The sequence below is a fragment of the Daphnia pulex genome, chromosome 2, assembly GCF_021134715.1.
Source record: "Daphnia pulex isolate KAP4 chromosome 2, ASM2113471v1".
NCBI lineage: Eukaryota > Metazoa > Arthropoda > Branchiopoda > Diplostraca > Daphniidae > Daphnia > Daphnia pulex.
This window is the reverse complement of record NC_060018.1, coordinates 6,003,505-6,030,225: the sequence shown is the minus strand read 5'-3', so window position 1 is coordinate 6,030,225 and position 26,721 is coordinate 6,003,505. Positions and strand designations below refer to the sequence as shown.

At 42.6% G+C, this 26,721-nt stretch overlaps 2 protein-coding genes across 17 annotated transcripts; one reads left to right on the top strand and one right to left on the bottom strand.

Annotated features, from left to right (window-relative positions):
• The first annotated feature begins 62 nt into the window (after window positions 1–62).
• On the top strand, window positions 63–10,237 carry LOC124188636 (GTP-binding protein Rhes-like). Its single transcript, XM_046581417.1, has 8 exons — window positions 63–1,747; window positions 1,841–2,001; window positions 2,143–2,262; window positions 2,368–2,405; window positions 6,107–6,314; window positions 6,404–6,581; window positions 6,786–6,960; window positions 7,070–10,237. The coding sequence occupies exons 2-8, from the start codon at window positions 1,853–1,855 to the stop codon at window positions 7,177–7,179; spliced, it is 978 nt and encodes a 325-aa protein (XP_046437373.1). The 5' UTR covers window positions 63–1,747; window positions 1,841–1,852; the 3' UTR covers window positions 7,180–10,237.
• A 1,721-nt stretch (window positions 10,238–11,958) lies between these two features.
• Window positions 11,959–25,522, bottom strand: LOC124188626 (protein Gawky-like). 16 transcript variants are annotated; one of them, XR_006872438.1, is made up of 8 exons: window positions 25,126–25,522; window positions 21,775–21,961; window positions 21,400–21,711; window positions 20,569–21,300; window positions 18,775–20,493; window positions 17,096–18,649; window positions 16,473–17,027; window positions 11,959–12,205 (listed from the first exon to the last, which is right to left on the bottom strand). XR_006872438.1 is itself a non-coding variant. In XM_046581393.1 (7 exons), exons 2-7 carry the CDS (start codon window positions 21,946–21,948, stop codon window positions 16,575–16,577), a joined length of 4,944 nt encoding a protein of 1,647 aa, XP_046437349.1. In that variant the 5' UTR covers window positions 21,949–21,961; window positions 25,126–25,522; the 3' UTR covers window positions 11,959–16,574. The 16 variants fall into 16 exon arrangements, 10 of the variants coding, with proteins under 10 accessions (XP_046437349.1, XP_046437346.1, XP_046437351.1 ...); XR_006872442.1 differs by having other exon boundaries at window positions 21,400–21,705; window positions 25,126–25,520; XR_006872436.1 differs by lacking the exon at window positions 25,126–25,522 and adding an exon at window positions 22,504–22,960 and having other exon boundaries at window positions 20,569–21,303.
• Window positions 25,523–26,721: the final 1,199 nt, after the last annotated feature.

Sequence of the window (26,721 nt, the reverse complement as noted above, 5' to 3'; positions counted from 1 at the left end):
CGCTGCTGCTGCTGCAAGAAAACTTGGTGGAAGCCAGAGCAAAAGAGAGAGAGAGAAATGTGTGGAGGGACGCGTTCACGACAACGGCTTATTTTTTTCACCCCAGGGCGTGTCGGTTTACAATTAACAGCTGCTGCCATATACGTGGTGTTGTCAGCAGATAGATTATTGACTGACGTCAATCATGTGTTTAGAGCGTGACAACCACAAGTGGTATAACCCACAACACAACACGCAGCTCCGTGCAATCCACTGATGACTAGCTGTATAATGTAGGAGAGAGACAATTCCACAATTTTCCTGGATTCCACGCCCAGGTGGTACTCATCAACTGGTGTTGGCGTTTTACTTCTCCTTCGCCCGGATGTTAAGTTATTGAAAAGATTTGTCAGCTGTGTCGTTTAAGTTTATTCGTTCAAAATTGAATTGCTTGGCTATCGCGGGGGTTTATGTAATCAATCGTCAAGTTTCTCATTATGTCGCAAACACTTGCAGGTATACCTGCTAATGACATTTACCAGGAATTAGGAGCCCAAACATCTACGTCCACGAAATATTGGAAAACAGTCCTACGTGCTGTGACCGTCACGTTGAATTATTATTACATAAATTACAAGATTTCTGCAGAAGCTTGACGCTCGTCTGGACAAATGCTCAATCCAGATTCCAGTGCCAGCTCTTAATGGACAACTCGTGCCGGAGAATCTAGGACATTCTATCTCGTTTAGTTTTTTTTTTTTTTTTATTATTTTCACAAGTGTCCAACCACTTCATCCAATTTCTATGATTGGATCTCCAAATAGCGTGCTTCTCATTCCAGATACTGCAAACCCTATTCATTCAGTTGCATTTGCCAGGGTTTTTAAATATTAAAAGAAGACGTAAGCTATCTACTGAATTAGCTACCCGTATATACGTCAAAACTTTTATCCACGTCACTGTTTTAATTCTACAGGTGCACTTTCCACTCGCGTCGTGCTCATTCAATCAAATAAACACAATTGAATCACAAACTAGGGCTGTTTCTAAAAATACGTAGTTTTCCAACCTACTCAACTGTGTCGTCATCGCAAACTGTTTCTACGTTACCATGACGAACTCAAATCTGTTTCTAATTGCATTTGAGTATCTGTGCATTCTCCGCCGCATTATCTGAAATAGCTATTGCTCACGAAACACCATCGAAGAAAAAAGCGTCACAATATAAAGCCTAGGGTTGGTCTATTTTTAGGCTCTATAGTGGGCAGCAGACTAAGGCAATCATTGCAATGGCTCATTTGTTAAATGCTATACGTGTAGTCCGTCCCACGCTCGGAAGTCGGAACCAAAGAATCGGTCCCAAAAGAGAAAATAAATGATCCCTAATCTTTCCTCTTTCCTTCCTCATTTTTTTCCCCAAAAAAGAAGAAGATAAGGAAGAAGATGCACACAAGATTCAGACGACTATAATATGACGTCTGCGCCGGGCGTCTATACACTCTACAAGGGCAGAGAGGAGGACGGAACGTGCGCGTGACAACAAAAGCAGAGCCCCTATATATATTGGACTCCTGACACTGGGAAATGTTAGTTGCATTTCTACCTTGCCATTCGATTGGCACCCCGTACCCTTTTACACACGTAACCTCTGATAGCATTTTTATGTAGTCTCCTTTTATCTTTTGTTCATCGATTTCCAATATCTAAAAGTTGGTTTGATCTGAGGAAACAATTAAGAGCCGGGATATCGGTTGACCCCCTCCAACAGGTATTAAGAACGAAACGCCCATACATAAGCCTTGATTCCGTCATGATTTGTATAGCTACGTGCGATTGCTAATTGAATTGCCTTTTGTTTTAGATTGAAACAAAAATGGCGGATTCGGTTATCGAACCCGCGGAAAGTAGCAGCGCAAACGTCGCCCCGGTCGAGGACCTGTTGCAAACGGCCTCACTTCAGAATTGCCAGCGCCTAGTCGTTTTGGGTTCCGCTCGATCCGGAAAGTCGTCCCTGGTGGCTAGGTGAGTGGGATTTTTTTTATGTTTGTACATGGTTAAGCATTTGCATAAAATATCCAGCCAATGGGCCGCCTTGCTTGCAAATTGCTTGGGGTTCAAAATCGACATCTACTTGGTATTCAATTGGCGACGTCTTTTCGCCAGGTTTTTGAATAACAAATTTAGCGATTCCTACACGCCGACCATCGAGAACTTCTACCGTAAAGTGTACCGCATTCGAGGCGAAGTTTACCAACTTGACATTTTGGATACCAGCGGCAACCAGTTTGTGACAAAATCCAATTTTTATTTCCTTTTTCTTTTTTTAAAATCATAAATGCATTTTGGACTGAAACAATTTTATTTCCTCTTTTTTTATTGGATCTATAGTCCTTTCCCAGCCATGCAGCGGCTATCCTTCATCACAGGTAAGACATCTTCCACGTATTTTTAAATCTCACGATCACGATAAAGGGAATATCAAACTTGTAAAAGGCAAGAGGAGAGACAGTCGGATGAAACCTTCAAGTTATTCATGGCCAAAATTGATCCCCACTCTCCCCCCCCCCCATCGAGTTCGACCAATCCCTGAAGTAAATCCGACCTTTTTATTATCGAAACCTCTCTTCTTCTTCACCCTCTGTCTCTTCGACATCCAATTTCAGAAATGTTTCCGTTGGTGCCTTGTCGCCTATCGCTAGGCAACGTCCAATCAAGTCAAATGGTATTGATTCATTCTTTTCCTACATTCGTTTTCAACGAGCTCCCGCGATTCTCCCCCTTTTTTTCGCTCACTCCATCGAATAGACAGAAATAATTCGTCATCAAACGGATGTTGATGCAGTGTATATAGCCAAGGGGGTAAAAACTAAAAAAGAACTGTATCAGCAGCGTCGTCGCATGTAATAATAGCTGAGCGGAGACGAGATCAATTGACGAAATCAATCGCGGACTGAAAATTTCGTAAAGTCCCAGTCAACGCAATAAGCGATCGAGAAAATGATTCTTCAAAATGAAAAAAGGGCTCCACAGATGATCTAGTATAGCTATACTTATAGAGAGCTATAGCAATAATAAGGGAGAGATCGTCAAAGTCTTACATGTACCATAGCATATATAGTTCCCTAATGAACCACTGTCAGGCTCTTCTTCGTATCCGGACCGCTAGACTAGCTCCCAACCCCGTCTTGTGACACACAGTCGAATCAAATCAGTTTCTTTTATATCTCTAGCATGATGATAGACTTTCTTTTTTTTCATTTCGGCGTTTGAATAGTTAGTTTATCTGCTACTACCGAACTTTGCAATCTTCAAGATGAAAGAGATAGACTAACGAGTATCTGCAGAAGGAAAGGTTTGAAGCTATTTCAGTCAAATCAGGATCAGAAAAAGGTTAACCTGCTAAGTATAGAAAATAAAAAAATAGGCAAAGCATGAGGGCTGTCGGCATAGAAGAATAGCGCTGTCTCCCAACTTTTGACATTGATGTCACGGCGAATTTACGTTGCTATTGCATCAGATTATTATATCGCGACAAGAAAATCCACTGTCCGCTCTCTCAGTTCACGCCCTATCCTAGTCGCTGGGAACGGAAGGACATTTAATGGATAAACTTTGTAGGGGTTCAAGAAAGAAGAACGGGATAGAAAAAAGATCACGGGTCTTTGAAAACTCGACTCTCTTCTCCCTCTGAGACTTCGTTTTCTGACAAAGCCGGATGATTAAAACGTCGGATCCCTTCGTCGTACGCTCCTTCCTTCCTTCCTTCTTCCGTCGTCTCAATCTCTTTGTTGTCAACGAAGCCCCCGCTGTATAGTCAGCGAGTAGAACTAAGTCTGTACAGATCTTTAATTGCCACAAGACCGCCAGCCTTTTTCTGTCACACTCCAATTAGCAATTACAACAAAAAGGATTTAGAAGAAGAAGAAAAAAAAAACAACGTCAGGATTCAGGAATGGAGGGCAAAAAATCTCACAAAACTATTAATAAAATCACAAATAAGAAAAGATGAAAAGAGAGAAAAAGAAAAAAAAATTGGAGAATTTAATCAGCTGCTAAAGGTCGTCAACTTGTAAACTGTCGCGTATTTCTACTGTACAAGTCGCATGAAATCCAACGACTCTGTTAAAGCGAAAAAAAAGAAAAATCCCTCGTGTATTTACCAGCGGGCTATATTTAATAGCATTATTGTGACGGTTAGCTCACGCTGGTAGGAGAAAGAGGAGAAAAAAAAGAACCTCATTATACCCATCTAGCTATATAGAGCAACGGCTCTTCTTCTGGAGGGAGAGCACTTATAGCGTGGATGTACGGCGTTCACATCGTGTCCCGCTATAGTATGAAAAAGCGAACATAACGAAACAAAGCCGATCTAATTAAAAAAAGCAGAGACCGGCCCGGGATCCGGTTACCGTTATTGTTGGGTTCTGCTCGTAGTTGCTGGATGCTGGAGTACGGCACGTAAATAAGGTGAAAAAAAGAGTAGGTACTTGGTACTACTACTAGATAAATGTCGGCATTTTATTTTCCTATTTTCTCGTCTTGCGCGTCGCTTTATTTCTTAACCCATTTCTGCATATATTTGACGAGCGCTTCATCTTCCTCATTATAGTTGGCTCAAAGTTTAGACCTGAACGGCTCTGTTTTGAATTTATAGTTGGTAATTAGTCACACAAGGCAAAATCCCCTCGATAAGAACAACACCGACCTACTTTTACGTCACTCCATGTTAACTTTGATTAGAGAATCAACTGCAAAAATTGACCGGTTGTAGATGACGAGAAAGTTGTGAGGTACAAAACGGGCCTGATCTACATGCGTTCTTCAAATGAATAACCACTTGCATTGGTTGAGTAAACAAAAACGGCAAGAAAAAACCGTTCTAGTCAACCGTCTAGCTCAGGAATAATCGTAGTACTCCGTACTCTCGAACTATTTATAACCAAAGTCAAGAAATAGTCAAAAAGGAAGAATAGAGACAGATTACTCCTACCTTTATGCCTGGGAAATACGGCCAGGCATCCAAAAGTATATCCGTCCGCAGAAAAAGTTGAATCCACAAGGCGGGATAGGAAAGGTCCCCGTGAATACACTCACGGCACACTCACTTGAGAATACACGAGGACAGAGGAGATTTAAAGAAAGGGTTCTCCATCGGTGGTTTTTCCAAATTACAGGATGCTGTTTATCTAATAAAAAAGATAAATATTTGTAGAAACAACAAGTAAATAAAAGTTGAAAATTAGATAATAGAGGGTAAACAAGAGAAATTAAGGTTTATGTGTATCTTTAAAATACCCAGCAGGTCACAGGTTAATAAAAGTAATGAAAATCATTACCCAAGCGATGATGAGACTGAGATTGTTGCTGTGGTCAAGCAGAACTTGCATAACTTGTTGTTACGTTATTGGCTTGCTGTGGTCTCAAATCTGCACAAAGTAAGAGGTTACCAAATACAAACAAACAGTCAAGCATCAACAGGGGGCTAACATGATAAAATGATAGTCAGGAACTAACATTTCACACATTTGGATCTCTTTTATTTAAGCCCGATTTAAGCTCCCACAATCATACGCATTTGTAGTCTTAGTTTTATTTACTTGCCAAACAGCATGGAGTGGAGAGCATCAACAGAGTTCACACGACGACGCACATTGTGTTTGCTTTTATTTCTTAAGCCAACTCTATCTTTTCGTGCAGTCACGTACGTTTCCAATTTGTAAAATTAAACTTGGTCTTTATTCGAAACAAAAAAAAGCAGACGACACTAATTTTCGAATATCTAAATATCTAATTAGCCATCTTAAGAATAAGATATCGATTGAAATTTTTTTAAATCGACCTCCTCTCCTCCCTCCAAATCCAAACCACTCAAAAACGATAAAAGTGGTTGTTTAATTCACCCACGCTCGACATCCGCTAAACGGTTCGGGATTATTTTAGTATCTAATAACCTCATGATGAATAGATAAGAAAAAAAAAATTTGCACGAAACCTGCAGATAATTGCTGTCAGACGGAACATACAACAAGACCGTCCTGTCTTTCGTTACTTTGAGCGAGTTGGAAACAGTGGACGTCAAGGAAACTAGGCTGTATTTATCATGTATGTTTTCTCGTTTGTTACCTAGGCGACCTGTTCCTTTTGGTCTTCAGCGTTGACAGTCGCGAGTCGTTCGAAGAAGTTGCCCGTCTACGATCGCAGATCATCGAAACCAAATGTCACATTGGAGGTCGACAAACGACCACTCAGCAATCGTTTCGTGGAAGCAAAAAGACAAACACGCCCAATCTTGTCCCCATGATCATTGCCGGAAACAAATGCGATCGAGAAATGAGGTACCGTAACGTCGATATAGCCTGTAGATATAGCTTTCATCAGTTTTTCGTGGTTGTCGATCATTTTCTCTACCGGATGTGCTGTGTAGAACGGTGACGGCGGATGAGTCGGCCATATTGTGTTCTGGTTTCGCTGGCTGCGGATTTGTCGAGACGTCAGCCAAAAAGAATTGGAATATCGACGAACTGTTCCGCCAACTTTTCCAATTGGCTGATCTTCCACCTGAAATGGCTCCCAACTCTCATCGAAGACTTTTACCCGCTCAGGTACTACCTACTCAATTTAGGAGTCAGGAAATTCAAGTGGAAATGTCGGTCGCCTGTCTTGTCTTGTCAAACTAACTGCAATAGACTACGATAAGCCATTTCGTGGGATACGGCAAGCAAGCCAACAGGAGATTGATTTCCGTCTTATTTAATTGGTTCCTTCCTTCCTTGACATTCTGCACGATGGGCGCATCGCACCCCCAGCTCCTGGGTTCGTCGGGTAGCGTGCCCATGCCGCCCATGCTAACGTCGTCGTCGCCAATGGCGCAGCAGAGTAAGAAGAAGGGCGGATCACGTCGCTTTCACGGGCTATCCATCCGAAGACGAATGAGCGACGCCTACGGTGTTGTGGCCCTCAACGTTCGACGACCCTCACTCCGTACGTAACTGATATAGACCTTTTCACTGCGCCATAACTTTTAAAGCGTGATCGAATGTCGGACGTGTGTATATACATAACCTTTAATGTCTTCATCCCCGCCCTGTAGATACCGATCTGATGATTATGAAGAAAAAGACTTCACAGAGGCAACCCAATACGACCTCGTCAAACGCGCCGTCAGCCAGATCCCGATCCCTCAGATGCGTCATTCAGTGAGGAAATTTAAAAAAATAAAAACGGGAGTGAATTAATCAATCGGATAGGTGGGAAATGCATCGACCGTTCACACACCGAAGAAAAAATGACACAACATTCTTCCCCTTATTTATTTTTTTGGCAAACAAATCATTTTAAATTTTATTACGTGTTTTTTGGGTAATTCTAAAAAAAAAAAAATCAATGTCGACACGCTGCTGTACTCATATTATTTATATATCATATACAAAGCCGTGAAAAAATGTGTGTGATAACTCTGATGAAAATGAAGTGCGATGATGGGCGAAATAAATCAACACAACACGGATGGAATTTTTTTTTCCACTAACCACATGTCTAGTATATTCTAAAATCAAACACGCATCATTGCAGAGAGAAACAGAAACACGGGATCGACATATGTTTTATTGATTTTTTTTTTTTGTAATTTTCTGTAATTTTTGTTGGATGATTTTTTTGTTGTTTTCCCTCTTTTATCTTCTTCCATCGAATTTTGTTTCCAAATTCTTTTTTGTTTTTGAAAATCCAATTTTTGTTTTGCAGCCTTTCTCTATATATCAAACTGGACGCTTTCTACTCAATGACAAAACTTTTGACCACTGATAAAAGAGATATAGTTTAGAAAACAAGGAGTGTGTGGCGTGTAAGGCGACCAGGATTCAGGTTGAACTATCTTGTTTTGTTTAATTTTCCCCTTTTTTGTTTGACATCTCACGCCCTTCTTCTTCTTATTTTCGGATTTTCCAATGCAAATCACATTGACAACACGGCAAATATAATCACCTCTCTCTAATGTACCGGAGTGTTGTTTCGTGATCAACTCACGTCATATTTTTTTCTTTTTTTTTTTCTCTTTTTAATATTTTTTTTGTTTTGTTTTGTTTTCTGGAAAAGAGGGAAGGAAAACCTATCGACATTTTTTTCTTTTTGTAACTTTTTAGACAACAACACGACACTATTTGATTAAAACCTGAAACCGACTCCGGTAGCCTTTCGATTGCGTCTCTTGTTATAGGTCGAGAGAGAGAAAGAGGAGTGAAGAAAACAAGTGGGGAGCAATTAAAACATCAACATCACGAGTGGGGGGATTTGAGGGGGGGTAATACACACACGGACACGTGAAAACATTTCAAATTGTTATCTCATTCAGCAATTTAGAAATTCATCATCATGAAAAATCCATTTCGAGGGTTTCTCGAGAAGGAATTGAGAGACAAGAGGGCTCTGTGTTTTTGTTTTGTTTTTTTCCTTTTTCTGACATCACACACACGCAGACACACAGTCAAGAAATGGCCATTCTTTTCTGATGTAATTCACATTTAGTCAACATGTCTGATGACTTCACAGTTTATCAATCGATAGGCTGTCCCAGTTTTTTTTGTTTTGTCGTTTGGTTTTATCGAAAAATGGCCACATAAAGCAGTGTAAATATATGATAATAATTATAAGATAGGTTATCAATCGAAAAATAATAATAATAATAATAATAACGTGGGGGGGATATAACTGCGAAGACGACCAGACCGACGGAACACTAGGTTATTATGCTTTTTTTTCTCACCCTTTTCTTTTTAAGACACTTGCCCCATTTTTGCCCGTTTATAATTTTGGGGGGGACTAACACAAACAGAACATTTTTTGTTTTTCTCTTCTTCAGTCCAGTAACAGTTTTTGTTTATACCAACGTCAGTTGAAGAGACAATAATTGGGAGGGTAGGCGCGGAAAACACACGGATATTGAACACTCGGGACAAAAGTGAGTCTAAAAAAAAATTTACTAAAGCTTTTATGACCCTACACCCGCGGCACGTAAATATATAGATAGACTCATATATGATTCACTGAATTTTCAGAAAACAAAATGAATATAACGTCACACGCATAGAATTAAAAACAGACACAGGCGATTAGAATTTTTTTGCAGCATGTTGTCCTCTTTGAATCATCGGATATAATGAGAGAGAGAGAGAGTTATATAAAGCATGTGGCGTGGCGGTGTGTTTAATACACACACACACACACATAACACGCACACACACACAGACAGACGAATAGGTTTTTTTTTATAATGAATCGTGGCTTCGTGGGCGGGATTGTTCCGTTTTCATCTGGGGGTGGGAGGAGGTGGGAGAGAAGGTGGTTTACAAAACAGCCAATAGTCCCTATATAACGATAATCATCACTTACTAATTAAATCCCCCTAAAGAAAAGAACTAATTTCTTTCAAAGGACCGTGAAGCAATGGCGACAAACTCAACTAACAGATCGACGCCTCAATAATAGAATAAAGAAAAACAAAAAATTATTTTGAAAAAAAAAACCTGCATGATAAATCACCAAGGATCAGTATAGGGGGGCACACTCAACACGTCTGGAAATTCATCAACGCACATGTTTTTTTTTGGGGTGGTGGGTGAGTTGACGAAATTCTTTTATCTTGGCTAAGCAGCGTGCGTAAGTCAAATCAAGTCAAAACAAACAGAATCAGGGAAATTGCTTTTGTTTCCCACTTTATGACATTATATTCGAGCGAGGCGCTATAGATATCATCGACGTTTAAATAGAAAGTGTGTTTTTTTGAATGGGGAAAGCAACGTCTTTGGAACATTTTCCCCCTTTCTCAGCCAGAACGAAAAAACAAAAAACCTGATAGAAAACACACACGAACGTTTCCCTCCCCCCGTTTTGATGAGCAGATTAAATGAAAAAAAAAAAAAAAACAGGAGCTATTTTTGTTTAGGCTAAACCAGAAATATATCGAGTAGAGGCTACAGAGAGTTACACAGACAAGTCAAGACAAAGATACGTGACAGATTTTTTAGAGTGGCATACATAGCATCATCAAGTACGGGATGTCCCATCGATTCGGAAAATTGATTCTTTTGTTTTTTTTTAGTCTTCGTCTGTTTGCTTTTTTAAAAAAGCAAATACGTTTTTTTTTTTATTATTAAATCCTTTCCTTTTTTCTTCTTCAAATGAAATCACTACCGGTAATCCGATTCGGAAGAGGGCAACAGAGAATGTGATACTCGTGTGCGATCGGGAGTAGAAGAAAGTATTCCACAAATGTGAAAAAATTTGTTTCCTTTTTTTTCTCAAATGTTTCGGGATTTGTTGATTTCCATGAATTTATTAAAAAAAAAAAATGATGAAAATAGTCAAATAAAAAGTCGCTCTCTACGAGAAAGGCAGAAAAGGCTCGAAAAGAAGATCGTCTCTTTCCCCGATCCCAGTTTGACAAAACGTTTCAAGTTTTACAAAAACAACCTTTGGTATTTTTCTTCTTTTTTTTTCTTTACAAACGACAGGAAGATGAAAGGAACGCATGGCTCTGATGGCTTGGGTTTGATCCATCAATAATGCAAAATCACTTCAAACATTTGTAGCCTGGTCTCTGGAAAGTATATTTTGTTTTTAATAAGCCCCTTAAAAAGGAAAAAAATAATAATAAAAAAGGGATTTTTCTTCAGCGATCGTTAGTCCAACGCATTTCTTTCCTTTTTGTTATGTTTTTTCTCTTCCCAGATTTTTCCTTTTTTTTTTTGTCTTGCTTGTTTGTGTGAATGATTGGCTCGTGTGGAGGATATTTTGGTAGGAGGATATGTCAGAAATTGAGTTGTTTGCGATCGGGAAAATTCAAACAAATCAAAAAGAAAAGAAAAGCGCGCGCCGATTGAAGAAATTTCCGTTTTGTCTATTGATTGATTTATGATTCTTTTTGGCCAATGTTTTAGTCATCGTGACTAGGCATCGCTAAACTGTATATCCTGTTTACAAAAAACATTCAAAAACGACCAATGAGAGAGGAGTTTTCATTAAAGAAAAGCAAAAAAAAAAACAAAAAAACAAACAAACAAGTGAGTCAGATCTCTCGCGCAAACTGTCAATCGCCGAGGAGGGATTCATTTGTATTCCTTTTTCTCACAAAATTTTTGGCATGCAGGGAAGAGCTGATGATTGACGGCGAGGAGTTGGCCGACGTCATTTTCTCAGACAACTCCCTTGTACATAATTTCCCTCCCCTTCCAGACAGATGCGGATTGCCTTTCATTAATTATTTCAAGATTTTCAAATCACAACCTCATGATCGGAGGTACGCAAGTTCCGTTAGAAAATTTAAAAAAAAAACCCAAAAAAACATCAGCTGACGATCAGACGGACAGGTAGATTGATAATGCGAGTGGGGGATGTGTGTTAAGCTGCCTCCAAAAGAATAAAATTTTGAAAATGATGTAAATTGCATGGCAGTGGTTGTGTTTCCAAATTCTTTCAATTCAAATTCAGACAAATAATTCAAAATAATCAATTGGAAATTCCTCAAATCATTGTAAAATCACGAGTCATATGTTCTTGTCGAATCAACAGATAAGATTAGGGTGACGAGTCAGTTTGCCTGCATCAAAAGTTCATTCTTTTTGCATCGAGATCCAACGGTGTGGAGGCCACGTCAACCAACTTTCGTTCCAAGTTGGCTCGAGTGATGCGGATTGGATTGAAAAGTTCGTGAGTGGATAGGAGGATGTTTTCGACTCGTGTGTTAGTTCAGGGTATTTCATTCGTCTACTACGGCTTGCATCGTAACTGGAGCTGTTTCTCCCTCTTCCTAGACTCTCCAAACGCTCGCTTTTGCTTGTGTGTTACAAACGACAACCGGGTGTCGAGTTTGGGACCGACTGAAAATCACCTCTTCGCCAGGGGTGCTGCTTTCTCCTTTGCTTCGGTTTTTCTTTGACTTTTAGGATATAAATCAACAAAAAAAGGCACTGGGGCACCTCAATCAAAGGTCTCATCAAGGTCATTTATTCTTATGAATAGATGGAGAAAAACAAAAGAAAATGGCTATTACAACACAAGCAAAGGAGGACGAGGGGGAAAAAAATAATAATTAGGAAAAAAATCTCAAATTTTTCTTCAAGTCCAAACCAAAATACAGACGGGAGGGTAAAAGGGAGGAGAGGTAAAGGTAGGGAGAGAAAAGAAAGCTGCCCAAAGGATACGAAGTTAATTCTGCTGATCGGCTTCAAATCTAAGATAATCAATAAAGCCAAATTAAAAAAAAAGAAAGAAAAAAAAATAACGTAAATAGTGTAAATAGTAAATAGAACTGGTGCGCAGAGATCTACTAAATATGTGTGTAATGTGTGTATAGTGGTGGAGAGAATAACGGACATTGTCTGCACGCATTCGTCCCGGTAAATTTCAGGGAGAGATAAAGAGAGAGAGGAGCTGATAAGACGATTTTGGTAGACAGACAGATAGAAAGAGAATGAAAATCACAAATGAATTTTTTGGAGGTGTCGAGTCAATTATTACACGTCTGATTTTTTGTTTCACTTTTTTTTCGTTTCGCTGTCGAAGATCTTGAATAGCTACAGTTGACTGATATAAAGCCAGGCAATACGTGGTTTTTTTGCTTTTATTCTGCGATGAAAGATGATTTTTTGTTGGTTGATTTGTTTTTTCTTCTTCTCGTCATCCAAAATGTCTCTCGATTTCTTTTTTTCAGAGAGTGGGATAGGAGAGAGAGATGGGAACGATAGAATTTGAGACCGTCTTGAATGAGTCGAGGAAAAAAAAGGCACTTTTTGGCTACACAATCTTGTCTGACGCGTTCAATGCTAACTTTTTGTTTCGGAACTGACGAAACCCGTGTGTGTGCAATCTGCTAAGTTTCTTATTTACTGAATTTTTGTTAATTTTGAACGAAAGAAAGGGGGACACGGGAGAAGCGGCGTATCGATTCGTGGAAATGTGGATTTACTATTAGATATTTTCTAATATTTTTATTTTTAAAAAATCAAGCAAGAGAATCGACTGGACAGAATCCCACACCCGCCCACTTTCCTAAGGGGGTTTGCCATTAAAAAAAATATATATTAATAATTATCAAAGAAAAAAAAATTACAAAAAAAATGTTTAAACGGCGCGCAAAACAAGGGAGATTTAAAGAAAGGAGAACAGGAGCCATACAAGAATTACTACTGGAATTATCCGGTGACTTGTCAAAATCTGATGCGGGTAGACAGAGCAGGCCAGTCCCGAAAAAGAAAAGAAGAAAAATCATTATGATAATACAAAAAAAAATAATTTCTAACACCAAGGATGATGAAAGGGAAGGCTTTTTTCTTCACTGGACGAATTATCACCTTTTTTTCTTCAATTTCTTGAGGGGGAGGAGGGTGTGGATGACAAATTAATCTGGCGGGGGAACGGGAGAGGGAAGAATCCTCGGAACTTTCCTATTAAATTTTACTTTTTTTTGCTTTGCTTTGCTACTACGCACACAACAGATAATGGATTTTTTCAGGACGCAACTGACAAAAATGGCCACTGGGCCGCAAGAAACAATGATAAAGAAATAGAGAAGACGACGACAAAACAAACGCTGCATTTTAAGAATATTTTTCCTCTTGTTATCGAGGGGGGACAAAAACGAAGAAGCGCATTTTGGTCACACACGAAAAAACAAACAAACAGAACTACTTTCTACTTTTTCATATCCTTTCCTCCAGACGACTGACTGCCGAAATATTAGCGCGTGAGAGACTGGGAAGGACAATCGCATGCATCTCCTTCCCTCAACACAATAATAATTAAAAAAGAAAAAAAAAAAACCCTGCCATCAAGTGTCAAAGACATCGATCAACACCCGCCCTCCCTATTGTTTCCTTCTTTCTCTTCTCATTTCAAATGAGTGATATGGCTATCGAATACAAAACAAAGATATTTTTGAAAATGAAATAACGACATGACAATTGCCTGAAATTATCGCTCGCAAAAAGGGAAAAAAAATGGCCGATGGCATGTAATCGCATATTTTCAAGAAAACATGAGTTCTTTTTGTTGGTGTTGTTTGAAAAAAAAAAATTTGTAAAGGGGGCATTGCGCGATTTTCTCCGAACACGAAATGACAAATATGTTGATTGGGAGCGAAAACAAAATTTCAAAAGAGAATCTATCAAATCAATTATTCGTCAAGACACAAGAGACGAGGGGTCAGCTTTCGTCTTTTCTACACATGTGAAAGAGATACACAACTTTGTTTATATATGCGGTAATTATCAAGTAGTAAAGCCTACGACCGACTAAGACTCCCCCATCAAAATACAAATCTTTGTTTTACCCCCATTCCTGCAAAAACTAACACATCCCATGTCATATGAAACTGTGGCACATGAATGAACCCAAACAATACTGACCGACGACGAAATAATAAAAACGCAAGGGGGAAAAAATGCCGTCCTCACCTGGGTCGCACGAGGGGGAAAACTAAAAAGAAAACAATCTAGCAAATCATTTTTCAAGAGAGAAATCAAGAGGGAACTAAACAAACAAAAAAACCAAATAAGAATTTGTATGGGTGGAAAAAAATTTTAAGGGAGAGCAAAGGGATGAATGAGCCACTGGTGCTGAGGTCGCGGCGCAAGTAATATGACAAGACTTGATACGACTGCGTGTGATGTTTAATTTCACAGTTGTTGTGTGTGTGCTTCTCTCTGGTCAGTTGACAGGGTTTGGGGGAAAAAAGCGCATCTTTTCGTATAGGTTTTTACTCTTTTTCAAGCTTCCACAACAAATTAGCAAGGCAAGTTAACAACAACAACAAAAATGTACGACTGCCGGCGATCAGGTCAATTGATGGCGAGAGAATGTTTGTTTTCTTAAGAAATTAAAAAGAGACGTACAAGACTTTTTCTTCCTTGTGTTCACTCCGGAAATTCAAAAAAATAATAATAATTAATAATTGCTTTTTCCTCATTGGACTTGAAAGATTGGGGAGTACAGGAGGAGCGTGAGGCAAAAAATGAATGGAGGGAGTCTAGCACCTCTCATTGACACACGGGCTGGTAGGAGGATAAACGTCGGCTCAAAGCCCCCAAAACAAGTAAAGTTTGCGACAGCTAGACTTGAGTTGACCCGTTTACAAAAAGCGAAAAAAAAAAAAAATCGGAGGAAGAGGAGAAAAAGATTGGAGGGGGGGAATTAAGTCACCAGATTTTGAAATGGGTCCGGATCATAGGCGAACGGAAAATATCAACGCGTGTTCATTTTTCCTATTAATTGTCTTTTTTTGTTTTGTTTTGCTTTTTTCTCTCCATTGCTGAAGATAAGGAGGGGAAAGAGCGGTGAAATTCTCAATGGATGTAAAGCCTCGAGTGGTCACGACTTTTGAGATCACAGTCTAACACAGAACAGCAAGGTTATGTAGCAGAGGGTGGTGTAAAGGGGTGAGGGGGGACTGGAGGGGAGGGAGAAGTGTCCTGACTTGGTATCCACGCGGCTATTTTAACCATTTCGAATTGCAATACCTCTCTACATAAAGATATACATCTCCCCACTAGAAAACTCGCACAAGTATTTTCATTTCGTTACTTCCGTGAGGGAATAATTCCAGCTTCGTAAGATGATTGAGTCACGAGAAGAGACGGAAGAGAATGAGAATTTAAAAAGAAAAAAGAGGAGGAAAAATTGCGGGGCTGAAGAAGTGGAGGGTAGGGCACTAGAATTAGTAGTAGTTGTCGTTTGTTGAGGTGGATATAGGAGAACAAACAAATTGCAAGAGGAAGAGAGCATTTGAAAAAAAAAAATATCCGTCGCTCTCTATCCCCTTCTCTCTCAAAAGTTTTTGTTTTGTTTCTGATAACATGGTTTCATGACGGTCTCTGGAACGAGAGACACTCTTTCTTTTTAGCTTTTGAAAAAAGTGGGGGACTTGGAGTGGAGCGAGAGAACACCTCGGTAGTGGCAAATAAAGAGACAGAGAAAAAAAAAACAACTGGCACGCACAAAGTGATAGACCACTCCCACACACACACACAAAACAAAATTATTACAAGACACAACAAGAGGACTTACTCTGACCAAAAACAAAGCCTTACATAGGAAAAACTTCGACTAAATTGAATGGAGTGGTGTGTGTGTGGCGCGAGCGATCATAAGACGAGAGGAAATTATTTTGGGGAGTCACGTGAGAAAAAAAAAACGAAACATAGGGATATCATAATATACTACTACTTTGCTTTCTTTCTTTGTAAATGCTTAATGGCCTCATTGGTGTTTTTCGGGGGAAGATTAAGAGGACGGTTCACACTACGCATCAGTGCAGCAGCAACAGCAGCGGCATTAGGCCATAATATAAGAGTAATATTAAATTTGAAAGAGTGACAACTTTTCCGTCACCGTGAATACGAAGGGATCGGGAGGGTGGAATAACACTATATTACGTCTGGCATACACATTAGTTGGTTGATTGCTCTCAGCTGTGAAAATATTTTTGACGAATTGAACATTACCTTGGTATTTTTCTCTTCTCTCATCTATTCTCAAATTGACACGTAATTTTGTCGATTCTCTTTTGCTTTGTTTTTGAGTCACGTGTGTTTGTATCCTCACTTTTACATGGACTCGTTGCCCAGGAGATCGCCAGGCAGAAACGAGTTGAGCGATGCGTTCAGCGATGACGGCGTGGTTCTCAAATCACGATCCAAGTTCGGAGTAGACCAGACTGAATTGGGACCCGTCGACCATGGGCTCGAACTAGGACCACCGGCACCAGATCCCCAATTATCTCCGGCGTTGGCACTTCCCTTTGAGGCGTTGCTTCCTACACCACCTCCGTTGCCGCTTCCGCTGTTGGAACCGGCGCCAGGAGTAGAGCCCCTGACGCCCCACCCACTGGAGGAAACAGCTTGCTGTTGCTGTTGTTGATTTTGTTGCTGCTGCTGTTGTTGCTGCTGTTGGGCGGGCATGCCAAGCTGTTGCAGCCAGCCCTGCACATCAGATTCGTTGGCTAGATCTGCATAAATCGTCGTGTTTCCGAGCACGCAGTTGTTCAAAGCACTTTGGGCCTGTCATCGAAAAAGTTGAGAGCATTAGATCTTCTATTACAACAATAAAAGGTCGTGAAATACAATACCTTGGCAGCTTCTTCGCCAGTAGAATAACGAATTAAAGCAACTCCATGGTTGAGGTAGAGATGGAAGTTATGAAGTGGACCGTGCTGGACGCACAATGTTTTGAGCGTCGAGCCATCGATCTGCGGGGTCAAGTTACGTAACACGAGCCACGACGACGAACCATTGAGAGAACCGGCCCACGTGCCTCCAGAGCCGGCAGTATTAGTTCCAGGCCAAGGTGAGCGGCTGCCTGCTGCACTCCAGTCGCGGCCGGCAGTCTTTGGGCCGACGCCTACCGAAGGGGTGATGCCTGGCGGCGGACCACGAGGCTTGTTTGGTGCGCTCCACGGGTCCGCAGATGGCGGCGGGGCGTCAGACCAAGACGATTTTGGTGCTATCTTGGCAGAACTGTAAGGAGTCGACGTGGACGGGACGGAACTCGACGACGCCGAAGACGGATTGAAAGACCAGGTGGAATTAGAAAGACCCAGGGTGGGGAAGCCCGATTCATTCGAGGAGCTTGTTCCACCACTTCCCACAGGAGGAGGTGAAGCTTTGGTTGAGCTCTGTCCTCCTTTTGATGCGTTGTTTGAGTAAACGTCGGCCTCATTCAGACCAGACATGGCAAAAGTTCCGGGAGTGAGAGTTGGATCGTCATCTGCCGTTTTGATCTGTGGTCCCTTCCATGGTTTGCCAGGCTCGAACTCGGGAACGAGATCCGATATGGAACCAGAATATGAAGAGGTTCCGGCAGCACTGCTCCAACTATCCTTTCCATCGTTGCCTCCCACCGATCCCGGAGCTGACAAATCCTGATTGGTGTCAGGCCAGCCAGTCTCGGACTGAGAGCGCGAAAGACTCGACCAAGCACCGCCGTCTTGACCGAGGACTGGATTCATGTTGGGAGAAGAAAGGCTGCTACCTAGTGGCGGTTTAGCGTTGCTGGGAATTGAACCCGGAGCTCCACCACTGCTCCCGGGTGCACGACTGAATTCCGACATGCCTAGATCAGAAAGATCCTTGTCGAGTGGCGGGTACTTCCACTGAGAGAGCCGAGATTGTCCAGAATCCTGTAAACTCATCCTGTCCAAATTGGACTGAATGCCGTGAACAGAATCCACTTTGAATAGATCAGATGGTTGGCTCGGTGGAGCCCCGGGCGGCTGTTGATTCATCATTTGGCCTTGTTGCTTGACATACAGAGCCTGTTGGGCGGCGATCTGCTGTTGCAAGCTGGCAATCTGCTGTTTGGTTTTGTTCATTTGAGGTACGAGCTGCATCATGGGACCCCCCATAGGGCCTTGTCCCGGCCTACTAAGAGCCATATTGTGCTGTTGACCAAGCTGCTGAAGTACTTTGATCTGTTGTAGCAACTGATTGAGCAGCACCAGCGTCTGAGGAGCCAGTGGCTGATTGAGAATTTGGGGATTCAAATGACCAGCCTGTACAGCCATTTGGATTTGCTGAACGAGAATTCGTAACTGAGTCGGCGAAGGTTGACTACCGGCTCCTGCACCAGACGAAACGCCAGTGTCCACTCGCGACATGTTCCGGACCATTTGTGATTGATTGACCTGCCACATTATAGTTAATAATAATAAAAACATCAATGACGTTTCATTTCAAAGAAACAAGAGCATTAATTATGAGAAATAGTAATGGAATGCTTATCATCTATTATTCAAAGAAGCATCCATACCTGAGGCGGCATTGGTGGCGGTTGCTGAGGCTGAAGAATTTTGTATGCAGGATTAGGGTTCATTCCCATGCTAGGAGCAGGATTGTTCAATAAGTGATGAGGTGCACCACCACTTCCAGGGTGAACAAAAGGCATTTGTTGACCGGGATTGAATCGAGCGCCCGGAGGATAAGGCGCTCCTCCGTGCGGTCCCATTGGATCGTAACCACCCGAGCCATGGTCATCTCCAAACATCCCACGACCAGAGCGCAGGGTTTCCAGGGCATCTTCCATCACCATGTTGCAATTGCGTAGGACATTCTCCACATCTTCTTTCTTGAAACCCATTTCGGATAAGATGCGGAATTGCTTGCTGCTCCATATCATTTCCTTGGCCAAAGGTTTAGGAACCTGCTTATGTGGCTGACCCCACGACAAGTTGTCTTCACTCTCACCCCAACTTGGAGTTGTGGGAGTTTTTGGTTTGGGTCCAGCAGCCCAAGGTGTAGGTGTTTGAGGAGGCTCGTTCCATGAGCCACCACCTACAGGTTTGTCATCCATCCACATGTTGTTCATTTGACTGTTGTCACCTACGCCTCCTTCTCCCCAGGAGCCGTTACGAGCTTGACCCCAGGACATGTCCGTTTTCATTCCCGGTCCTGGTGGCATTCGGTTGGGAGGCGGGCCAGATTGTTGCATTCCACGCCCGCCAGCCACATTAGGGTTGGGCATATCTTTCCAGCGACAGACGACTGATCCACCAGGCTGTTGAATTTGGGCTGGGTTACCCCAAACGGCCGTTCCGTCGTCATATTGTGGCACCTGTCGTTTCTGAGCAGGAGGTGAATGCTCATCCCACCCTGTTGGTTTCATCTCCTTCGTAGGTACATTTCCACTCCATTGCGGCGCTGGTTTGTTTTGCGGTCCAGGCCAGTGAGATGGTGCAGAAGGTGCCATCATATTTTCGGGGACAGATGGTCCGATACCAGACATAGCCATGCGTTGAGGTGGACGAACTTCGCCCCATCCACCAGGTCCAGTTTGCATTGAACTGGCTGGAGCCCACTCCGGCTCTTTTTTCTGTGGCTGTTGTTGTTGCTGCTGCTGCTGCTGTTGTTGTTGTTGCTGCTGCTGCTGTCCACCCCACATGCCGTTACCCGATGCAATTCCAGTCGTACCCATGGCAGAAGCACCAGTTGGGACTGACGTTGGGCCCATTGGTCCGGCGTTCAGAGCACCTCCCATGGGATTAGCTCCCCAATTTGTAGGTCCATTGTTAGCCGGAACACCCGTCCACATGCTGGATGGTTCCGACGATTCGTCATCTTCACCCCAAGTGCCTCCCAAATTGGTGGCAGGAGTGTGACTTCCCCATGGTGTCTTGGTCTGAGTGATGGGCGGAGGGGCTTGGCCGCCGTTGCGCAGATTGACTTCCCAGACTTCGGTTCCATTGCTTGCAGTTTGCTTCCATAGCGGAATTTCTTTTGGCTCTGGTGATGTTGGTACATCCCATTGAGAGTCTTGATTCACCTGGTTGCCTCCCCAGCCGTCCTGGGCGTAAATCACATCTCGGTAGTTAGCCAAAGGATCCGGTTTGCCAGAACTAGGAGTGGCAGGACCAGAACCTCCCACGGCTCCTCCACCACCGTTTCCACCTTGAGGTAAGTTCAAGGGGTTGGCAGCCATTATGTCTTGATTAGGGTTGGTATTGGTCGGTTGATTAGGTACGTTTTTGGCAGCCTGAATGAGGAAATGCAAGAAAATAAATAAACACCACTTCAACAACAATAACTCTGAACAAATTAGTCATCATACCTGAGCAGCCCATACACCCTGGCTTGGCGAGCTTCCAGATGGTTGAACGACATTGCCAGTGACGACATTCTTGGTCGTATCCCAGGCTCCTTGAGGTTGCTGCTGTTGTTGGGCACCGGTCGGTAGCTGCTGATTGGAAACTTGCGGTCCCGAGGATCCAGGAGGCGGCGCTCCAGATGGTCCCTGACTAGCTGCGGAGCTCCGTTGGTTGGCCGTGGAGGATGCTGCTCCCCATTGGCCTTGGACTTGGTTCGCCGCGTTGTTGGTTCCACCGCCTCCCCAACTTCCACTAGCTGGCGGATGACCCCAGCTGCCTCCTCCATTGTTCAAGGAGGTCTCGCCAGCACCTCCGCGCAAACCCGCTCCTTGAGGAATGCCCCAATGCCGGTTGGAAGCCGGCCCGATCGGGGGATATTGGAGGAACACCGATGTGCTACTACTGCGACTGCTTCCCTTGATGATCAGTGGTTCCTTGCTATCACAATAGTCTTCATCAGAGTCGGCAGAGGCAGAAGAGACGAGGGTGGAGTGAGCAGAGGTCGACAGAGGGCACACAACAGAATCGGCATAAGTTGCACTTGGAGGATTCGTCTCTCCTGAGAATGTCATAGTCGATTGATTAGAGCTCCACGATCGCCAAGCCGACCCGCTTTGCCTCATTGCGTCGCCCGAATCCTTTTGTGCATCGTTAAGACTATTGCTTGAGGAAGAAATGGCGGCCGCTGATCCTATCTGCTAAAACCCAATGGGAAACATTACGTTATTTATATTCAAAGCGTTTAGTCACGAACAAGTTGGAAACGGCAGAGCCGGTGGTTATAAACAACGTACCTCGACTTTATCGACCAGACAGGGAGATGGTGGGTTGCTAAGGGATTCGTGCGTGCCTGGGTTTGTCGATCCCTCCGAGGATGAACCGACGTTGGAGCTGTCTATCACAGATGATTGGGAAACTTCCAGCAGGGTGAGAATTTCAGAAGCAGCTCCTCCTCTCAAATCCTCAGCCTCTGGACCACGCCTCACTTCACTGCTCTCTACGAGCAATGAGGCATCCATCACTTCCTCAACAACAGCACCCTCCTTCCTCACAGCAGTCACCCTTTGTTCGACTTTCCTTAAATTTGGTGGCACAGGGTTCTGTTCCTTCGAAGATGTCAATAAATCAGTAAGTAATTGAGAATGGAAGCCATATTCAACAGGACTCACAGTAGGAAGAGGCACTTGTTCAGCAGAGGAGCACTCCAAAAGTTGGCACTGAAAGGGCTCAACTTGATGACTGCTCGTTCCTGCAGCAGCTTCAGGCAGCAGCACTGCAGGCTGATAATAACACGGAGGCTGATTTTCAGTATGAGCATCAACAGGCGACATTTGCAAGGCCATGGTCACCACATCACTGGAAAAACAAAATTGCATCTGGTTAGAAATCAACAATGAGAAAGCATGTACAAAACTGTGGTCAATACTATGGGGAACTACTTGCGATTTGACAAAGTCCTACTAAATTGATTCACAACTATCCCAAGGTATATTTCAAAAAGCACTTGAGTAAACTAAAACCGCAAATTCCAAACGAGTGAGAGACAGACAGAATATGGCGTCTAATCTCCAGTAGTAAATAATGGCTTGTTTCGTTGGTAAGCTAAAAATACAGCACTAAATGACTCGATGACGTACAGAAATGTGTGAAAACACCGAAATAAAGTTCCTGCAGAATGGTTCAATCTTTCGATGAAACTCTTAAGCTCTTGTAGATGTTAATAATGTTTTTCTGAGATTAATCCACACGAAACGACAACGTTACGGCCCCCTGAGAGAGACGCTTGGTGTATGTTGTATCTGGCTGTGCTGTGTGGCTATCTCCTACATATTCCCAGAAACGGCTGGAGGGGGGATCACAAGATGGCCGCCGTGTAACTTTTCCACAGTACAACTCACCTTCTGCTGCGACAGCGGGGCGAGCGGCAGCAAAGCTTATATGATGGAGGCGGCAGTGCGAAAATATACGTCGAGGCAACGCACAGAGACACACACACCACGATTGCACACGAGTTATAAAAAAAAAAGGGAAAATGGAGGATATAGATGGAGGGGAGGGAAAACGATCGGTGCCAAAAAAAAAACTATGGAGGAACACGACACACCAGAATGACTTAGGTACTTGGAAATGGATGATTCTTTGCTTTGTAAGAAATAATATATGTGTTGTTGTTAGGAAAAAAAAACGGGTCTTCGTTGGAGCGGGACCGCGGCTGTTTCAACATCCACTGAGATACGACGAGCGCGCACACAAAACACAAGTCAGTCTACACACACAGCCGACGAGTGAGAGAAAGAGAGGAGGAAGGGGGCCAACAGCGTCTCGTCCATGCGCCATTGCCAGATTGTCTTTCTTTCGCCTTTTATTTCAATTGACCAGTTTTTATTTTTTCAGATTTTTATTTATTTATTTGGAAAGGAAATAAGAAAGTGCAAAGTCGTAAATATTTAATTCTGTTTCTCAATAATCATTTTCGTATTTTTGACGCTGAATGACGCGCTAGTTATTTTTTTCCCGTGTAAAATCGTCTTTTTTATTTCTAGATTTGGTTCGTGAAAGATGGTAACTTTAGACATCTCCCGGAAATCTTTTCCACACTTGTTCGTAACGTAAGACGCATTAGAAATGAGTTCCTTTAGAAACCTCGTGATTTCAAAAGGAACAAACAAATAATAATTTTTTAAAAAATGGAAAAATAAGAAGGAAGCGTCACGAGGGCCATACAACGGGATCGAATGTAAACACACACACACAGAGAGCGCACGCTACAAGGAGAAGCCGGAGCGGACGCGTCGAGTTATTGATCCGCGTGAAAATATAGTCGGACAAGTCTAAAAAGGACTGTGCCCTACCCCTCTCTTCCAATTTTCTAGCCGCACGGCCTCCGCGTGTGTGGTACTGTATACATCCGCGTATACATGGGAAACCGTGCACGTGAACCATTAAATAGTCCAAGTGAAACCTTAGATTTTCGGTATCTCATCATCGCCAAGTTTTTCTGCTTCGAGACTTGCCAAAATTGTGTCTCTCCCTCCCACCCAAGTTTCTGGTTGGCTTTCCAACCCCAAACCCTGAAAATCCCCTTTTTCTTTAAGGTTTGTGTGTCGTCTCTCTTTTGTGTCGACTAAAAAACAGATCGATATCAAAAGGCCCATTATAACTTGATGGGCGGTAAGAAAGATAAAGAAGGGGGGTTTGATTTTCATCCCTTTGAAGAAGAGAGAGCGAGATGAGCCGAGGTAATGGCATCCCGAACCAGCCCAGCTAGTAAAGGAACCAGCTGATTTATTCAATCTGGATCAGCGCCAGGGTTGGAAAGACTCCGGAAAGTGATGGCAACGGCCATTCCAGCGGGCAATCTTCTCTCTTTTCCTTTTTATTGTTGTCAGTCTTTCCTTTTTCGCAGTCTCATCGGGAGTTGGGTTGAACACAGCAGCGTGAAGGGGGAGCTGCCAGCAAACAAAATCGATGACCAGTCGGACACAACGCCATTTCCACTATCCAGCCAGCCAGCCAGGCTGACTAACCTACAAGTCCGCCAACATCAACAAAACTCAATAGAGCCCCCCGTAGTCTCTGCTGCGCTTCCTGCTACTACTATAGACGGCTGGCTAGTTTGTGCAACGTCAAAGCCAACCCAATAAAACAACCACCTCTTTTGCCAATCACGATGTGTATACAAAACCCGATTATTGGTGTACAATCGATTGACAGAACAAAAGACGAGAATCCCAATAAAAGTCGTACAACTTTTTTGTCCCATTTTTAAAAACAATCATATAAGACAGGCTTGAGCTGCTGGGTTTCAAATGCTTTGTTTGGCTTTATTTTGCAGCAATCGAGACAATGTCACAAGTTCAGTTTGGGCTGTGTAGACCCAACGGATCTACGTCTATATATCCCGTGAGCGTTCGGGTCCCCGGTGCTGATTGGTTGAAAGTCGAAATGTCCCGCCCCCATGTCATTTAATGCCTTTCCTTTCCAGCTCGTCCTGCCGTGCCAAAAGCGTTCTACCGTAAGTTTATATTGTCGATGTGTGTGTATAAATACTGGCGTAGGAAAAAGAAGAGAAGAGAAGGAGGAGCGAGTCATGCAATGCAAGAGAGAAAGTCATGTAGCCTCAATTTTTCGTCTCTCTTTACATGTTCAATCATCACAATTCTCCCTTCGCACTTCCATTCGCTTCAAAAGGTGAAAAATACGAAAGAGAGAAAGAAAGAAAAACGATAAAATGGCCTGGGCACACTACGGAATTCAACACAAAGCTCTCGAGCTGCATCCTGTAAGCGACGACATGGCGTAGTTATATAAATATGGCCAAAGTTGTTGGAAACAACACACACACAATGGCCAGAAAGAGAAAAATAAGATTTTTCGATGGAAAATGGACGACAAAAATATAAACGTATGCGCGGAATAATTGAGAAAGGTATCAACAGAAAAATGGCGTCTCTGGGAGAATTTGGGGTACACATAGCTCAAGGGTTGTTTTTGCCCTTTTTTGTTTTGTTTCTCCTTACCTGCTGCTGGAAAAGGCTCTTGTTCATTTTTCCACGCTCGTGACACGAACTCGACGCTTCTCGACGATCGATTGTTGGGCTCGATTCGAGATTGGATTGCACACTCGGTTTTAGACACACACACACCAGCAACACGGCTTTGCGCACTCACTTTAAATTAGAGCTGTGTAATTCAAATCCAGTTTTATAGAGAGGAGAAAAGAGGAAAAATAAAAACCCAGAGTGAAATGGCCTCTGTTGTGCTCACTTCGTCGCAGCCTGGAATTTGACTGAATGACTTGTACAGTACAACACACACACCACACCAGCAGCAAGTAAGAAGAGTCTTCTCTTTTTTACTTTTTCAGAGTAAATCTCCTTCCAATGCCCTTTCGGTGGTGTCTTACAGCCGACGAGCCTCTCTCTCCTGTTGGTGCTGGGCTTCGTGATCGACTCAATCGAACTAAACAATCGATTCTCAGTGAGTTGTGTTTTCCATGACTCCGCCCACTTTTCCAATCCCCCCTCTCTTCTAATGACTCCCGACAGGGTCGACTTCCTTATCGGTTTTTCGGCGCGTGTTCCACTGTTAAAAATTAAAAAAAAAAAGAAAACGTTTGCTAAAAGATTATATAAAAATAAACTACATTTCCTCAGACTGTCTCTTTTTCGTTTGCTTGTTTTTGTTGTTGGTATTTGTTCTCGTGTCTTAAATAGCAAATAGGTTACTGGCTTTTTTCAGCAGCTCGAAAAGCTGTCGCACTAAAGCTTTTACAAACAAAACATGTATACACGGGGGCGAGTAGCAGCAGCAGCATAACTAGGTTAACCGCAAAAACATGTATACTGCACTCGGTGGTGGTGGATAGTTCCCAGTTGTAAAAGGCGAGTTCCAGATGGAAGATAAGGCTCTTCCTTTCTCTCTTACGTCCAATCCCACCGCTTTACATAATGTTTTGTACTAGTCCTCTCAAGTTTTTAACCGAAATTTAGTTGTCGACACTCGAATGAATTCATCGCAGGATTTTGAAAGAAAAACAACTACAAATCCGCTATTAAAATTATTCGATAACGTTATTGAGACAATAAATAGAATTTGTTTTGTCCTAGACATAGATAACGGAGAGGGGGAGAATTCCAGTGAGACTGGCGCGCCACATCGCCTCCCGCGTTCACCTTCTCCAATAATGTGATTAGTTGAGATCACGTTGACTAGATGGCACGTCCGTGTCACGACGATCGTGAATAAAGAGACAAAATTAGAAAATTGATACTCTTTCTTCTTCTTCTTTTAACTAATTCAAATGAAACGATTTCACGGTGATTCAGCTTTCCGTGTTTAGCTCAGCACCAGAAAAGACACGGGTCCCTCCCTCCTTTTTAAGCCACTTTGATTGTTTCACGTTCATAATTAATTGCGTTTCGCTTCATTTGTTTCAAAGTTTTATGCGTTTTAACATGGAAAACGCCCGCGCTGATTGAAAACTTTCCCTGTTGGTTTTGGCGATAAGCAAATGGCAATCTGCTGCAACCAATGACTCAATTAAATTGACTTTTTTTGCTTGTAAAATCCCGTCCAACATTCATCGCGTCCTTGGCTGGAGCGCAACAAATTAG

Coding starts and splice junctions, on each gene's coding strand:
- LOC124188636 (XM_046581417.1), top strand. CDS start 1,853: ATGGCGGATTCGGTTATCGAACCCGCGGAAAGTAGCAGCGCAAACGTC. Junction 2,406..6,106: donor GCGGCTATCCTTCATCACAG/GTAAGACATCTT, acceptor TTTGTTACCTAG/GCGACCTGTTCCTTTTGGTC. Junction 6,582..6,785: donor GAAGACTTTTACCCGCTCAG/GTACTACCTACT, acceptor TCGCACCCCCAG/CTCCTGGGTTCGTCGGGTAG.
- LOC124188626 (XM_046581390.1), bottom strand. CDS start 21,948: ATGGCCTTGCAAATGTCGCCTGTTGATGCTCATACTGAAAATCAGCCT. Junction 21,304..21,399: donor GTCTGGTCGATAAAGTCGAG/GTACGTTGTTTA, acceptor ATTGGGTTTTAG/CAGATAGGATCAGCGGCCGC. Junction 17,028..17,095: donor CTGGCGAAGAAGCTGCCAAG/GTATTGTATTTC, acceptor TTTCGATGACAG/GCCCAAAGTGCTTTGAACAA.